Source organism: Agrilus planipennis, unplaced genomic scaffold (genome assembly GCF_000699045.2).
Source record: "Agrilus planipennis isolate EAB-ADULT unplaced genomic scaffold, Apla_2.0 scaffold365, whole genome shotgun sequence".
Classification (NCBI taxonomy): Eukaryota; Metazoa; Arthropoda; class Insecta; order Coleoptera; family Buprestidae; genus Agrilus; species Agrilus planipennis.
The window spans coordinates 12,320-28,691 of record NW_020439243.1 but is presented as its reverse complement, the minus strand read 5'-3'; the positions used below and the strand labels follow the sequence as shown (position 1 = coordinate 28,691).

Here is a 16,372-nt window from a genome sequence, read left to right as displayed (position 1 = left end):
TCTGACAAAGTAGATGTTGCACTTCTGCTCACTGGTTAGATTCCTACAATGTCTGTCCATCACTCCACTTATTTCAACAGGTACTGTTTCAGAATTTACCTTTCGGGTTAAGCCTCCTGTCTTTCTTTGTTGAAATAGAATTCTTCGCCATTTAGTCTCAGAATGCGTCTTCTTAAATTCATGTCAAAATCGTATTTTTGTAAAACGTCCTGCCCAAGAATTACGTCACCTTCAATATCTGCCACAAGCACTCGATGGTCAAAGACAGTCTTACCGATTTCAAGTGAGACGTTAGCTTCGCCATGAATAACCGCTTTTTCTCCGGTAGCCGTACGCAGAACCCACTTAGTTGACACAACCTGGTTAGAACCGTCAATTACGCCGGGTTTTAGTATGCTCCTAGTGGCCCCAGTGTCCAAAAGGAACACGCATCTTCGGCCATTTATTTTTCCACCTAGGAGTCATTCTGGTACTTCAAGGTCTTCGTAAATGCTATAAATTCGAGGTCTTTTTGTCTGTGGGTCAACGTTTGCCCCATTACGTCGACCCTATCTAGTTTTCCTGCTGTTGACGTCGAGTACTTGGGGAAGGAGTACTTTGCCTACACTGCCTCCTCGTGCGACCTAGTTCGCCGCAATTCCAATATCTTAGCCTTTTTCTTTATCGAACTAGGAGATGATTCGGCAGACGGTTTCTTCTAGAGATTCTGACGAATCCGTTTCTTCACGCAGTAGCCGAACCCTTCCCTGTCTGCTATAGGCCTGTTTAACAGTTTCGTACTCCAATGCACGAGCCAATGCATCAGCTAGCGTCTTAGGTCGGTCAAGTCGTATTCGTTGTTGGGTGTCACTGTCCCGAAGTCCATCAGTAAATGCCTCCACTGCCAACCTTTCCATCAATTCTTCTGGTGTATTAGGATAGGCCAGTCGGGACAGTCTCGCAATATCGGCCTCGAATTCTTGTAGGGATTCCGTTGGTTTCTGCTGATGGGTTTTCAGTTGGATGTGACACACCGCTGTTAAATGAGCCTCACCGTAGCGCAACTCCAACCGTTTTACCAACTGTTCATAATCCGCCAACTCTTCCGGGGAAAGGGTGTTCAAAATGTCACATGCATCTCCACGAAGCGCAACGGTCAACGCAGTGGCTTTTTCTTCAGGCGCCCAGTTATTCGCCTTAGCAGCCGCCTCGAATTGCTTGTGGTATGTGGTCCACAAGGACATTCCGTCGAACGTTGGTGGTTTTACTCGTGTTCTTGACTCTATACCGCTTCCTTAGCTGGCTTCGTTGAGTGTACTAGATGTGCCAACATCCCCTTCGATTTTCTTCTGTTTATTGAACATTCTTATTAAATTTTTCTTCCCATTCACGTTCCAAACTTTTACTATTTTCCTGCAATTTTTTTTTCCAATTTATTTTCCAAACTTTTACTATTTTCTTCTAATTTTTCTTTCAACTTATTTTCCAAACTTTTACTGTGTTCTTCTAATTAACGTTTCAAACTTTTACTATTTTCAGTTTTTCTAAATTTTTACTACTTTCTTCTAATTTGCTTTCCAAATTTTTCATCATTTGCGACAATTCGTCTTCGAATAGGAACATTTCAGAATCATGGCCATCCTTTTTCAACGCCTCCGCGAGCCGCCACTGAAGTTCCGCTTTGTTACCGCTTGTAGCTTCATCCCGTCGTTCCAATTCTCTTCTTAACTCGGCTACTTTTAATTCGTATAACTTCTTTGCCATTGTAATGTCTTTCACTCAACCCCACACCTGACACCAGTTGTAATGTTCGTGGTTTTAACAAATTAAATTTTAAGAAGAAAACTATTTATTTACACTAATTACTATTAAACTTAATTACTACTAAACTTCGGTAATTATTCTATTTATTTACACTACTGTTACCATTCACTGTTCTATTTAATTCACTTCTGCAACGGTCAATTTATTTCTACTCTTTCACTTCTACAACGGTCAATTTATTTCTACTCCACTTCGGCGATCGTCTCTTCCTTTTTATACTCCCTTGCCTTCTTTCGGGAACATTCTCCTGCCGTCCAGATAAGTCTCGTTTCCTTTGAACGGTTTAATTGCTTTTCCGGAACGCAGGTACGACACACACGTTTACAGATACGGCGCACATGAAGAAAAGCGCCCGCGGCTAGTCGGCGAATCGATAAGCCGCTCTCACACACGTATGCTTGATCGCATACAATCACGCTCGTGGTCGCTACAGTATTAATATCAACCTCGAATGCTGCAACAGTGTCAATATTCATCATAGACACAGAAATGTGTCTAACATTGTTATTAAACCGGTTCTTATCAGAACCACAATTTTTGATAGTCATAAAACGACTACAGTGGTGATCCCGAATAAAGAACAAAATACCGCAATTGAACTGCATTGGTAGCCACAGCCGGAAATTTCACAACACGGCTACATTGGTTACTTTGTGGAATAGCGCAGCCTAGCTCCACGGCATTCAACATGTTCATTAAAAACATCGCCCAGGCCAGCCGCAACGTGACGCCCAACTTTGCCACAAGACTTCACTTCACTTCAACGAATAGCCGTCAAGTTGTCACCCTTCGTACCGTCCAACCCCGATCTTTGGTTTTGTATAATCGACCCCAGTTTTGAGGCCTACGGACTTACATCCGAATCCATGAAGTTTGGGTATGTGCTAGGCAACCAGGACCCTCGCCATGCAACGGAAGTGCGCGATATCATTATCAACCCCTTGGCAACTGAATCATATGCCACCATCAAGGCAGCACTCATTCGTCGGCTGGGCATCTCCCATGAATGAAACAACTCCTCCAGCCAGGAGATTTGCGAGATAGGAAACCCACGCAACTTCTGCGCCATCTACGCAGACTGGCTGGAACCACTATATTGGACAATTTACCGCGAACCATTTGGTCAAGTCGTCTGCTGCGTAATGTTCAAATCATCGTCGCAACTTCTCGGAACAAGGGTCTGAACGAAATAGCAGAGGCAGCTGATTGCATCATGGAAGAAACCCAAACGCAAACCATAGCCGCAGCTAATCCCATGACCAGTTCCACTTCGGAGACCATTCAAACTTTAACCAACATGGTATAAGCCATCCAGATGGATCTGAAGAACATAAGACGACACATGGCGGTAAAATTGAAAAACCAACCCCATTCACGTTCTAACTACAAAATTAAGGCAAACGGCCAAGGGAAGGACACGCCAACACATCCCACCATGATGGTCATCCAACGGGAAACCAACCAGGAGCTCACTAATGACGATAGGTGAGGTCCACACAGCGCCGCGTCGTCTGTTTTTATCAGACAGAATCACACGCCAGAAATTTCTAGTCGACACCGGTGATAACGAAGATGTTTCCCATGGCGTTTCATTATAACTGACGTCACGAAACCAAGCATCGGTGTAGATTTTCTTGCATATTTCCAATTGCTGGTAGACTTAAACAATGCAGCCAACCTTTCGTCACTTTCGTCATAGGAACGAAACGACCACTTGCGCATACCACGAGATACTTCAGTACTCATTAACTCGACCCAGCGACCAAATCACCTTTTCCAAACATTCAACAAGGCACTACATCAATACTACCCCCTGTGATATAGAAACCCCGACGTTTAGCGTTGGTACAGCTAAGTATCCCACGTTCCTCCTCCAACCCCTGGGCATCGTCACTACACATGGTCCCAATGAAAGACGATGAATGGCGCCCATGCGCAGATTACCGGCAGATATCCTGTACGCAACATTGATGACTTCACACATGCATTGAAAACAAGACAAATTTCTCTACAATCGATCTAGTTCGAGCCTATAATCAAATTTCAGTTGCAGAAGAAGACAATCCAAAAAAAACAATTACACCGTTTGGTTAGTTTAAGTTTACGTACATGAATTTTGGATTAGGCAACGGCAGCCAAACATTCCAACACTTTATTGACGATGTGTTACTCGGCCTTGATTTCTGTTTCGCTTACATTTACGATATGCTGGTCGCAACGGAAAATGCTGAACAGCACAAACAGCATTTACACACCTTATTTACTCGTCTGCATTCTTACGCCATATTACTTAATTAAGCGTTATACAATTTTCGTAAAGATGAAATCTCTTTTCTATGTTACTCTGTTTCGACAAATGGAATACGTCCTTTACCCAACATAGTAACAGCAATCATCAATTTCCCCAAACCTACTACCGTAAAACAATTGTGACGATTCCTGGGTATGCTCAACTTCTACAGAAAGTTCCTGACCAACGCTGTCCGCACTCATTCTGCTTTGAATGAAGCACTGCGGAAAAATAGAGGAAATGCACCACTGCAGTGGAATCCCACAGCCGACGAGGCGTTCAAGTAAAGTAAGAAGCAACTGGCGCAGATTACTCTACTGCACCATCCGCAGTCAGATGCTACTTTAGCAATTTTGTGTGACGCTTCCGGCCATCATTTGGGAGTTGCGTTAAAACAATTCCACAATGGAACTTGGGACCCCTAGCAGGTTTTTCCAACAAACACTTTCTAACGCTGAAGCTGAAGCGCATTCGACCGAGAACATCTCGCAATATTACGCACAATCAAGCATTTTCATTTTCTTGAAGCCCGTGACTTCATCATTTTTACGAATCACATGCCCTTTACCTTTGCTTTCCGTCAAAACCCTGACAAATGATCCCCAAGACAGTCACGACATCTTAATTTCATTAGCCAGTTCGCAACGAGCATTCCGCGTATTTTTGGGAAAGGTAACATTATTGACGATACTCTCACGAATTTATGAGCTATAAATATACGTCGATTACGATGCTCTTTCTTCTGAGCAGGAATTCGATAGGGAAATTCAAGAATACCTCAACTCAAATCAATCCCTACAACTCAAAAGGATTCACAGTCCCGGTTCAAACAAAGCCATATCCAATCAGAGACTAGCGTAGAGCATGGCAGATAAACAACATCCTCAAGCTACCCCTACAGAGAAGAAAATGGACGAATGACCAGCACACACAACAACTCGGTATGGTCGTCGAGTACTTTTCCAAGTTATATCCAAACAGATTAATCCACATCGTTCCTCACTGGAAAGGGGGTCCTGTGAGAACACTAGGTATATCAAAAAAACAATTCAAATGTGTAATATATCACTTGTTTTTAATAAAACAGTTTATTTCTATTGATGTTTAAAATCAAATACAATATACAAGCAGATGATATAGCAGTATTAGCATCTAGCAAGGAGGACCTAGAGATAGCTTTAAATAAAATGGAAGCGGTACTAAAATACTGGTATGCAAGGGAAGAAAAAGTAGGGAAAGAGCGAATATAAAGATAGGAGATGAAAAATTAGGAGAAGTGGCTGATTTTAGATACCTAGGAAGTCAGATAAGTNAGACGTGGTTAGTTTCCTCTTGAGGGCGTTGAAAGCCTTTTGCTGATCGGCTCCCCATTCCCAGACGGTGTCTTTCTTAATTAAGCGACTTAACGGACGGCAAATGTCGGCAAAGTCCTTGAAGAACACGCCGGTACCACGAGCAGGTCTGGAGGAACTCCTGGAGTTGTCGCAGATTTCTGGGAGGTTGGAGATTTTATCTGGTGGCTACCTATCTTGGGTTTGTCTCGATGCCTTGGGGAGTCAACATATGTCCCAAATATTGGACTTCGGGCCAGCAGAATCGGCACTTCCATCGACTCATCCTTAAATTGAATATTTTCGTCTGTAAGAAGATCTTCCAGATTCCAGATTCTTTCGTTCGGCGAGCGGGAGCAGTGGACATTCGTCCTTCCTGAGGGCAAGATTGGCAGTGGATAAGTGCACCACCTTCCTAGGGGAAGCAGAAAACAGATTTTTGCGAATCGAATTGACATCAAATCATAACATAAAGTTGTTCCTCCGAGTGACCGGAGATTTGAATTTCTCGGGAGACATTTCCATCGGTATCGGGACCCATGCGGACGCGCTTGTTTACATCTGGCGGTCGTTGTGATCTCCAGAGACACCCAATGGGATATTAGCGTCCGGCGTCTATAGTAGTAGGCGTTAAGAGAAGTGGCGATGGTGTGGCTGAGTATTGGTCCTTTCGTAGGGGGGATAATAATGTTGGATAAGCATATTCTCTGCGGATTGTTTCCAAGTCTCATTCTTCCTCCTCTGTCGCTGGTTAGGGCGCATGCGTCGGTTGTTTGTACACTTCGGTGGTCAGGATCTCTGTCGGCTGATTTCGTTCCCCAATGAACGACGTACTCCTGGTTCTTCTGCGAGAACCCCAGATGCTAGTGGACATGTCGAGGATCAGCTTAGTATCCTCTAGGAAATCGCCTCCTAGTAGGGTTTGGTTCCGGGCGCCGGAAAGTATGACGAACGTCGTCATACGGTTTGGTTTGCGAGCTACAACATAGGCGGGCTGTGTCTGGAAGGCACGCCCTTCTTCTTGTAGGAGTTCTCGTAGCTTGTGACTGGTGATACTGATCTGAGCTCCGGTATCTATCCCCGCGGTGTCGCAGTATTTTTCCACAAATACTCGTACGGCTGGTCGGATAAGGGGCGCTAGGGAGCGCGGCTTTTCGGCGGCATTCAGTGCGCTGAAATCTAATTTTGATGGTACGGCTTTCTTTGTGCATTCTAACTGCTGGTGAACAACCATTTATGTACTCGTCTACAACTTGTAGTTCTTGTTCGTCGGAAAAACGCGCGGTGCATTGCGCAAAACTTGCCTGTGTTCTATTGTTGGTTTGTAGGTTGGCCATCAACCTTGCGAATTAGTCTTCCGTGAGCGTAGCCATCGTCAGATTTAATCTCGGACTTCTTTACAGTCGTTTTCATAGAATGTACGCGAACTCGCGAATGACACGATTGTTAACGACACTCGAGCCCCACGTTGTTGGGCCCCAATTGTATCATTTGTTTTCAATAAAACAATTCATTTCTATCAATATACAAAAAAACAATACAGAAAAATTAAAAGATAAGTTACAATGCAAAAACAAGGTGAGTCCGCGTGTAGCTCTTTTTGAACAGAACACTAGTTTTTACCACTATATATATATATAATTTCACTCCAATACTACCGATATTGTTTGTCTTTGCACAGCTCAAATGGTAACCGAGATCAGACACTGGCAGCAGGGTTCTACCATGAGAAAGCTTCTAACTTCACGCCTAATACCTCACTTCCTCGCCGTGTACGCTAGAGGGCCACCCTAATGTTCCTACATGGGAAGACTCTTAGAGGGAGTTAAAGACTGATTTTGATCTCCTTTCCTGTTCACTGCGAGTTCTTTTATACCTCGTTTTGAGTGATTGGGCCGATCCGCCAGGAAAGGGTAGTCGCTCATGGGTAGGGGTGCATGCGACTCTAACGCTACTAAGCTCGAGTAGCACCCTCGCGAACGGCACTGAGGCGGGTCGGGAAACTGCGAAGGGGTGAAAGCTGCAAAATTCGTAATTTGAAACTGATCGTGTGTTACAGTAACAATTAAAGTGCTTTATTTGTTGCCGACTTAGAAAAAATGCGACACTGTGCTACCAACTAGGTCATAAAAATTTATACACACAAACGTAAATTGCTGAAACATCTAGTACCATAAGACCAATGTAAATAAATTTAGTATAAATAGGATGTAAATAATTCAATAAACTAGTCACACACAAGGCTCATTCTTTTTTGGATACTGCAGTAGTATCAACCCTTGGAAACTGCGATAATGTCAACCTTGAAGGCTGCAACAGTGTCATACAGAAACGTGTCCAACATTGTTATTAAACCGGTTCTTATCAGAACCACAACTTTTGGGAGTCATAAAACGACTACATAAACTACAATAACGCATATTTAACGTACTTCAGACACAACTGGAAAGCTGTAACCAAAGAAGTAACGAGGCTCTTCAACAATTTGAGTTCGATATGGAGCGCTTTGTGAAATTAGCCTACTCCTTTTCCGCTCGAGAATTCATAAACTGGCATAAACTGGTTGTATAAACATTAATCGATGGAGTCAGGGAAGCCGAACTACAGCAAGTCCTTAGATTAGCACGCGACAAGACTCCGACTGAAGTACTGTCACAAGCCCTGGAGTTTGAAGCGACGGAGAAAGCTTCCAAATATCATATACTTGTACGAGAAGTAGAAATCGACGATAATTCAATTACCAAAGGTGTCATGTAGCTCATAAGGAAATGAGTAATCGATGTGAAGAAAGTCATTGCTAAAAATACGGGAGAACAGTAACTAAAATGCTGGGAGTATGGTAGAACTGGTTATTTTACTCGGAAGTGCAATAACTACAGTAGTCGTACGAAATGCTGGAATTACGGCATTGCTACTCAAACGCAAGTTGTCTAACCCTCACTAAGCCCCCGAAGAGGACACCATTTCAAGACTGGACGGCACTAACTCATTATATATAGATGGCTCTATAAATGACCAATATGTTAGAAAGTTATCGATATAGGGATATCCAACACCATCGTTCGCCCTGATACGGTATCGGAATGGCGAATTCGACCTTTGACCAAAAGACTGATCTTGACTACGGCTACCGGGGAAACTTCACCAATCAATGGAGAATGCAATGTCGAAATTAGAATTGGAAATGCAATGTTATACAGTTGAGTATTGGTGGGCGACATAGTAGATGATCTCATCATTGTATTGGACTTTCTTCAAGAATATCGAATTGACTTAAATCTGAGCACTTCCACAATGCGCATCGGTGGAGAAGAGATACTATTGTCAAATCCTAAGATGAATTCTGCTGCCTACAAGGTGATCGCAAGGGAAAATCGAGTACTACTAAATCACTCCGAATACATTGTAAATGTCAGAATAGACGACGACATCGGCGGATTGGTGGATGTAGCTCGAACCGGGCAATCAAGACTTGATACAGTGGATTGGTGGGACATACGCTCGTAAAAAGTGGAACATCATTGATACCTGTTAGAATAGTCAATTTGAAAGGCTGGGCAAAATATCTGTAAAGGCACAGAGTTGGATGTATTTGAAGCGGTAGCTGAAATCCACCACTGTGACAGGAAAGAAGAACCCAACACGAAACTGGCATCACTTCCTGCATCTGGAAAAACGGTCAAAAAACCATCGTAACAAGCTCCCTGTCAAACAAGTGGAAGAACTTTTTGGTCGTCTTCATTACGTCTTCGTCCTGTTAGATCAAGACTTAGGTAGGACCAACACATCAACACTGGAACAGTAAGGCCCTTATAGTGCTGGTACGCAAGAAGGATAGTTCCACGAGATTTTGTGTGGACCACAGGAAGTTCCATGACGTAACGCTGTAAGTCAGTTATCCATTACCCAGAATCGACGAAACACTAGATAGTTTAGCTGGAGCTAAATGGTTTTCTACTCTCGATTTGAAAAGTGGATACTGCTAAGTGGATATTTATCCGCAGGAAGAAGACTGCCTTTACAACTGGAAATGGTCTATAGCAGTTCAGTGTGATGCCTCTTAGGTTGTTAGTTACACGGATTAAACTGAAAAATCTGTTTGGTTTACCTAGACAACATCAACATACTAGGAAGAACTTTCGACGACCACCTCCGAAACGTGACCGAAGTCTTCAAGAAATTGTCAACCGCAAGGTTGAAGATAAGTCCCGAGAAGTGCATTCTACTTAGAAATGAAATGAAATACTGTCACAATGAAGCATTTCAACATCTGAAGATTACACTCTCTGGAGCCCCAATCTTGACGTATCCCCAGTTCAGCGAACCCTTAAGCATAGATGCCGATGCTAATTATGTGGGATAAGGCTATTGAGCGCAGTGGACTTAATTTCGACCACCATGGTTTGAAAAGAATGTGGGAAAGTGCAGATGGAACCAGAAACAAGCTCCAAGTGGTACTTCTGAAGAAAAGGACTTCAGAAGTCTTAGAAGGAGTTCACGGAAAAGGACATTTCGGCGTTACGAAGACTCTAGAGAACGTACGCGAACGATTTTATTGGCCATAAAGTAGAAGCGATGTAGAAGACTGATACACGAAATGGAAATGCCCGACATTCGTCGCCAGTAAGGGGCCGCAGAAAAGGAGTCGTGGACGAATGCAATAGTGCAACGTGGGATTGCCATTTGAGAGAATCGTCGTCGACGTGACAGGACCATTTCCAATGAGAGACTCCGGTAACCAATACATTTTAGTAATCATAGATTACTTTAGCAAATGACCCGAAATATATGCGACACCGAATCAGGAAGCACACACCATTGCCGAAAAGCTTGTCAGTGTTAGGATTATTATTATATTACTAAAACGAGGATTGCGCCCTTACATCTACAGTCTGATGAAATGGTTGAACGATTTAATTCTACTTTGGAGACCAATTTAAGAAACGTCGTTAACGAACACCAAACTGATTTGGACCGACACATAATACTATTCCTCCTGGCTTATACATTCGCTATCCGCGAGAGAACTGGAAGAACGCCGGGTGGCATCTTATTTGGGAAAAAATTGAGGTTGCCAGCCGGCATGATGTTTGCTCGTCCTGGTGACTCTCCAGTACCTACAGACGAATATGAGGGCGAACTATAAGAACGACTAGAATACAGGCCTGACGCTGGAAGCTGGCGGAAATTTTAAAATGGCGTGGATGCGCGGTGGCAAAAGTAGGCAGTTTTAGGTATAACGATTGCAGCCCTCTTTTTTCAGTATTTCCTATCAGGGGCGTAGATTAAATATTTAAAAGCAGCGATCAGTGAGCAAGTAATAGACATAGTATTTATAGAGGGTCGGACTTGTTCTAGAACGATCGGTATCTGGACTATAAGTTTTTGAAAATTTTGGTCTTCTTTGCTATACTAGCGTAATCTCCGCAATAACACGCCTTTTCGCTTATACGCAATACGTCCTCCCCACCTAAAATTGATCGTTACGATATTACCTTAAATGATGCATCGTATAACAGTGTAAGGACTACCTCAAGTTTGTAGTTTCGAGCAACGTCTTTTCCATCGAAAGATCACACCTTGTCACCTTCATTAACACCAGCAGAGTTGACTCGTCGATTGTGTCTGGCTCTCACGTGGAAAATTTCCAACTGCAACTTTGTACGCATAGGACTATGTATAGTTTCTTGTAGTTGTAGCGTAGGTACTCGTATGTAAACACTGTAGTCTCCAAGCCTTTATCCTAAATTTTCTCCCAAAAATAATGCTGGCTAGTGTTGGTGGTTTTTCTTATGTAGTTCTCCAAAGTAATGTTAAATCGTTTAATCACCCAGCTGTTGGTATCAAACGTACCTATATTCCGAGTCATGGTATTATCTATCAACTGATTACAGCATAACGCCCTAATCTTAAATTACACTACCATTGTACTGTCACATGTATGCAATCCAACATACACAGTAACAAAGAAGACTAGAGTTTCTAGAATACGTTCAACGCCTATAAATACCCGCCGCGAGTTAGTTGGAGTCTTAGTGACGAGGTGATATAAAAAGAAATAAGATGAGCGAAGAAGTGATAAAGAGTAAATAATTGAATAAGTTAGATATTAGTGCAAAAGGTGTCTAATTATGAGACGATACTTTTCAACTATTTTATTAATAACTCTACTAAACACTCCTGTCTAGTCAATTTAGATATTGTAGTGGTTCACTTTATTTTTAACCAAAAACGTCCAAATTCGCATTTAATTTAGGAGCAAAATAAAGTGTATCAGATTTCATAGAAACGGACTTTCAATATTTTTTTAAAAGCCTTTATTTCTTTGACTGTCTGTTTGTATTGCTTTTCTGAAACTTAAATTTTTTAATTGTACAAGTTGTACAAAATTATTTGTTTACATTTCATCATTATTTTAAATGTAATGTCGGCGAATTACTTTTTTAATTTAGGAACCGTTACAAGTATGTGTTAACTGGCTTAAAGTTCTCCTGCTGACAATAAAATGCAGTATTCTACCTTTTGAGGATTATAGACTGTCTATATTTGTCCTTCACATATCAGCTAATCAATTCTTATGCAGATTTGCAAAAATTATAACAATTAAGTTTAATGTACGATCCGTCAAACCTCTTTTGTTAATCATTATTGGTGGGGTGCAGTGATTTTACTATTGCGTTGATTATTTAAAATTAAACTAACAATATTTGCTCATTGTATTCTGTTTACATAAAATAGATTTAGTATTGGAAAAAAGATGAAATTAATCTGAAAAAGTTGAAAAGTGAAACGAGTGGTAGTTATAGCGGGCGGTCAGAAAATGTGTTTCGAAAGTCGGTAGACGGACATTTCCGATTACTTGGAGGAAGAATACCGAAGAATGGTAGTTGTAAGGCTCTGAGTAATGGTACTGTTTTACGATTACCCATTGGTTCTAAAAACAACAATAAGCGAGACAGCTGTAGACGCGATTGCAAAAAGCAAGATAGAATAGTAAAGTCATGCTCAAGGGCGTTAGCAACCTTATACAAGATATACTGTATATACATAAAATTTGCACATTGTAGCGGTTGTTATTATAACTCACATTCTCGAAAGGTATTTCGGGAGTCCATTCCGTGGGAGTTCCTTCTTCTTCAATTGTACTTTGATGTATTCCGCTGTCACTATGGGCTACAGGTGAGGAAGATCGAGAAACAGTAGTTAAATTTTCTGAGGGTGGTTGACTACGTGGGGATACTTCATCATCTGACCAAATTTTATTGGAAAATATGCTGTAATTTACATATAAAAGACGGTAGTTACAATTGGTTACCTAATAAATAGTAGTTTTTAGAATATGCCATAATGTATAATATACCTGTATATACTACATAATTTTAATATTTGATATATACTCCTTGTAGAGAAATTTATACAAAAGATTTTGTTTGATAATAAAAAGAAAAAGTTAACCAACAAATAAAGCAAGAGAAGGAAGTTCTTCTCGCGTGCGAGTTCGATCGCTAGGAATTTTCGTGGTTGTAAAGAGAAAGGGACAGGTCGCCCGAAATGCTGATGTTCGTAGTCGAGATTACGAGAAAGATAGGTTGCAGCTTAGGTAGAAGGACATAAAAGGAAATTCACAGCACTTGGTTTAGTTACGTACACATAGGCATAGTAGGAACGTAAGGGGAATCTCCATAGAATTCAATCTCCAACATTCAACCTACCCTGGCAAGGAAGAGGGAGATTGGGAAGAGGGGCTTGAACGTTTGCATCCGAGATCCTGTGAAATATTGACCTAGCTCTGTCCTACACTCGTGCTAGCTATATCAGCGCCTCAAAATCTTGTTTGCGAGATCCGGTTAAATATTGACCTAACTTTGTCTTAAAGTTCTGAACAGTTAACCATTGGCTTATCTCTGTCCGGCATACGTGAATTATCTTTTTCGATTTACGCTTGATTCTCTGTCGGCTAAATCTTATCAGGAGACACCCTGTATGCATGCACGAGATTTTCTCTTTCTGAAAGAACACGGAGAATGATGTATGCATGATGGGAATGATAAGAATTGAGAAATAGAGCGATTAGTTGCGAATAATTCCGCCTTTTTCTTCAAATTCGCCTTACGCTGCGTACCCCATAGAAACCTTTTGCTGCACTACTGAATCCCCTTAATTCACTAAGTGTACGTAAAATTGCTTGTCTGTTATCTCCTGGCCTCTTAGACAGGTAACATATTATTTGAAAGTACTTCTAAGGTATAATGATCTAATTGGGTTTTATTGGGGTTTCCCAAATCCTTGCAACAAATGTTGGATCGTATTGGTTTTCCATAAAAAAAATAAAATATAGAAATAAAGCTATTACCTGCATTTCTGTTTTCTTTATGGGAATCATAAAAGAATCTCAAAAAGTTACTAACATCTTACAACGTAAGTATAAAAGTACAATTTGACGATCACGATCACTGTCCATTCCTTTCGATTAAAAAAAATAAACATAGTTGAAGGTTTATTTGTATTTTATTTGTTTATCTGTCCGACACTACATTAGACGAGTTAGTAGCAGACTCTTTACTATCCTGAGCTAATCTTCGCATTTCCGCAAAACTAGAACAACCCACATCCTTAACTATTTGCAAACAGTAATCTAATCTAGGTCTACCTTTATCCCTCTTAACTCCCATTTCTGCCTATAATATATCTCTGACTAGACTTTCATGCCTGAGAAGGTGTCCTACTAACCTATCTCTCCTATTTCTTATTGATTTTCATAGAGTCCTCTGTTCTTCTATTCTTTCTAAGACCTCTTCATTTCTAACATTCTCTATCCACGACATCCTCATCATTCGCTTGTTACACCAAATTTCGAACGCTTCTAACCTTTTCTTTTCCGCCGCGCCCACTGTCCTATCTTTCTATCCGCCATTTTCTTACTTTTTCTTCCCTTACCAGTATTTTTGTTTTAGTTTTAATTATTTTCATACAGTACTGTTTTGTCAGTACCGCATCCATTTTATTTAAAGCTATCTCTAACTCTTCCTTGCTAGATGCTAATGCAGTTATAACATCTGCAAATCTAAGCATACCAATCTTTTGTCTCCGTTTATTTATCCCTACAGTTGTACTTGTTTTAATGATGTTGATCGCGTCTTTGTTGTATAGATTAAAAAGTAGCGGTGACTATGTGCATCCCTGTCTGACTCCTTTCCTAATATTTACTTTACTACGTTGCAGCCCCAGATCTATAACTGCCTTTTGCTCTTTGTACAAACTAAGTATCACTCTTCTGTCTCTGTAACTCATTCCTACATTTTTAAGTATATTTAACATCTTGTCCCATTAAACATTGTCAAAAGCTTTTTCTAAATCTACAAATCCTCTATTTTTTCTAAACCCAAATTGATCTTCCTCTAATAATTCTTATATAGTGTAATATTCGTGGGTTTTTCAAAATTAACTTTTAAGACTCATAACGACAATAACTATTTATTTACACTAGTTGAAAAGTGAAACGAGTGGTAGTTATAGCGGGCGGTCAGAAAATGTGTTTCGAAAGTCGGTAGACGGACATTTCCGATTACTTGGANTAGAGGTAGATCTAGATTAGATTACTGTTCGCAAATAGTTAAGGATGTGGGTTGTTCTAGTTTTAGGGAAATGCGAAGTTTAGCTCAGGATAGGAAAGAGTGGAGATACGTGTCCAACCAGTCTTAGGACTGATGACCTTATGAAGATGATGATGACAATATACAAATAACAATACAGAAAAAATTAAAGATAGGTTACAATACAAAAAATAGGGTGTCCGATCTATATTTAGTTATTCCTAGAGCTTAAATGGTAACCGAGATCAGACACTGGAAGCAGGGCTCTACCACGAGAAAACTTCTAACTTCGTGCCTAATACCTCACTTTTTCGCCGTGTACTCTACAGAGCTACTCTTATATCCCTACTTGGGAAGACTCTTAGAGGGAGCTAAAGACTAATGTTGGTTTCCTTTCCTGTTCAGTGCTAGCCCTTTTATACTTCTTTTTGAGTGGTTGGGGTGTATCGGACCGAGCCGCTAGGAAAGGGTAGTCGCTCAGGGGTAGGTGTGTGCGACTCTAACGTTACTAAGCTCGAGTGGCTCCGTTACGATCGGTACTGCGACGAGTCGGGAAACTGTGAAGGGATGAATTCGTCGGCTAAGCATGACGCAGGGTCCATCTCTGCGCATGGCGAATTTCGCGGAGAGAGCGCAACTAAGTTGTCGTTTTGGACAACGGCTTGGAGAGCCTCATGCGCTTCCTCGGGGGTCCGTAGTTCTCGTCCGAACATTAGTTAGGCAGGCGAAAACCTCGTGGAGCTGCAAGGGCGGTGTTTAAAGCGAAACGGATGCTAGGGAGTGCCTCATCCCATCGAGTCTGGTCCTCTGGAGCTGCCGTTACCAATTGGGTTCCATTATCGCTTATCATTCTCCGGGGCGTCCCATACCGAAGAAGTATTTCGTCTAATATCGTTATGGCGTAGGCTTTGGAGGTGGTGGATGACAAAGTGTAGATTTGGGAAAGGGACAGAAATGGTCTCTGTTTCATAACCAGAATTTGCATTAGTTCAGCGGGTTTTAGATTCGTTGCCTTGAATCGCTGGCACTGAATGCAGTCCTTTAGATATGTGATGATGTCCTTGCGCATCCCAATCCAGTAATAACGGGAAGTGATTCGCTGCAAGTGCGGTCTATTCCATAGTGTCCGGCGCTAGGATCGTGGTGGTACTTCTGTAATATGTACATTTATCCTGCGTTGGCACTACCAGCTGCGGTTCTTCAGCATACAGCTCGGGCACGTATCGGTATATCACTCCCTGCGACACCAGGTATCCACGGGCGAGTTGTCGATCTATTTCCAATTCCTTTCCTTCCGCGAAAGCTTCCAGAATCTTCTTCAAGATTGAGTCCTGCAGTTGATTTTCCCGTACCAT

At 41.5% G+C, this 16,372-nt stretch overlaps 1 protein-coding gene across 1 annotated transcript in view; it reads right to left on the bottom strand.

The window, feature by feature from the left end:
- Positions 1–16,372, bottom strand: part of LOC108742547 — a gene marked incomplete at its 3' end in the record, with an annotated part of 26,924 nt that extends 10,552 nt beyond the window's left edge. The window contains exons 1-4 of the mRNA XM_025978183.1: positions 16,205–16,372; positions 15,750–16,116; positions 15,549–15,717; positions 12,512–12,698 (exon numbers count right to left, since the gene is read on the bottom strand). Of these exons, the coding sequence (XP_025833968.1) occupies positions 12,512–12,698; positions 15,549–15,717; positions 15,750–16,116; positions 16,205–16,372 (891 nt within the window). The remainder of the gene's footprint in view (positions 1–12,511; positions 12,699–15,548; positions 15,718–15,749; positions 16,117–16,204) is intronic.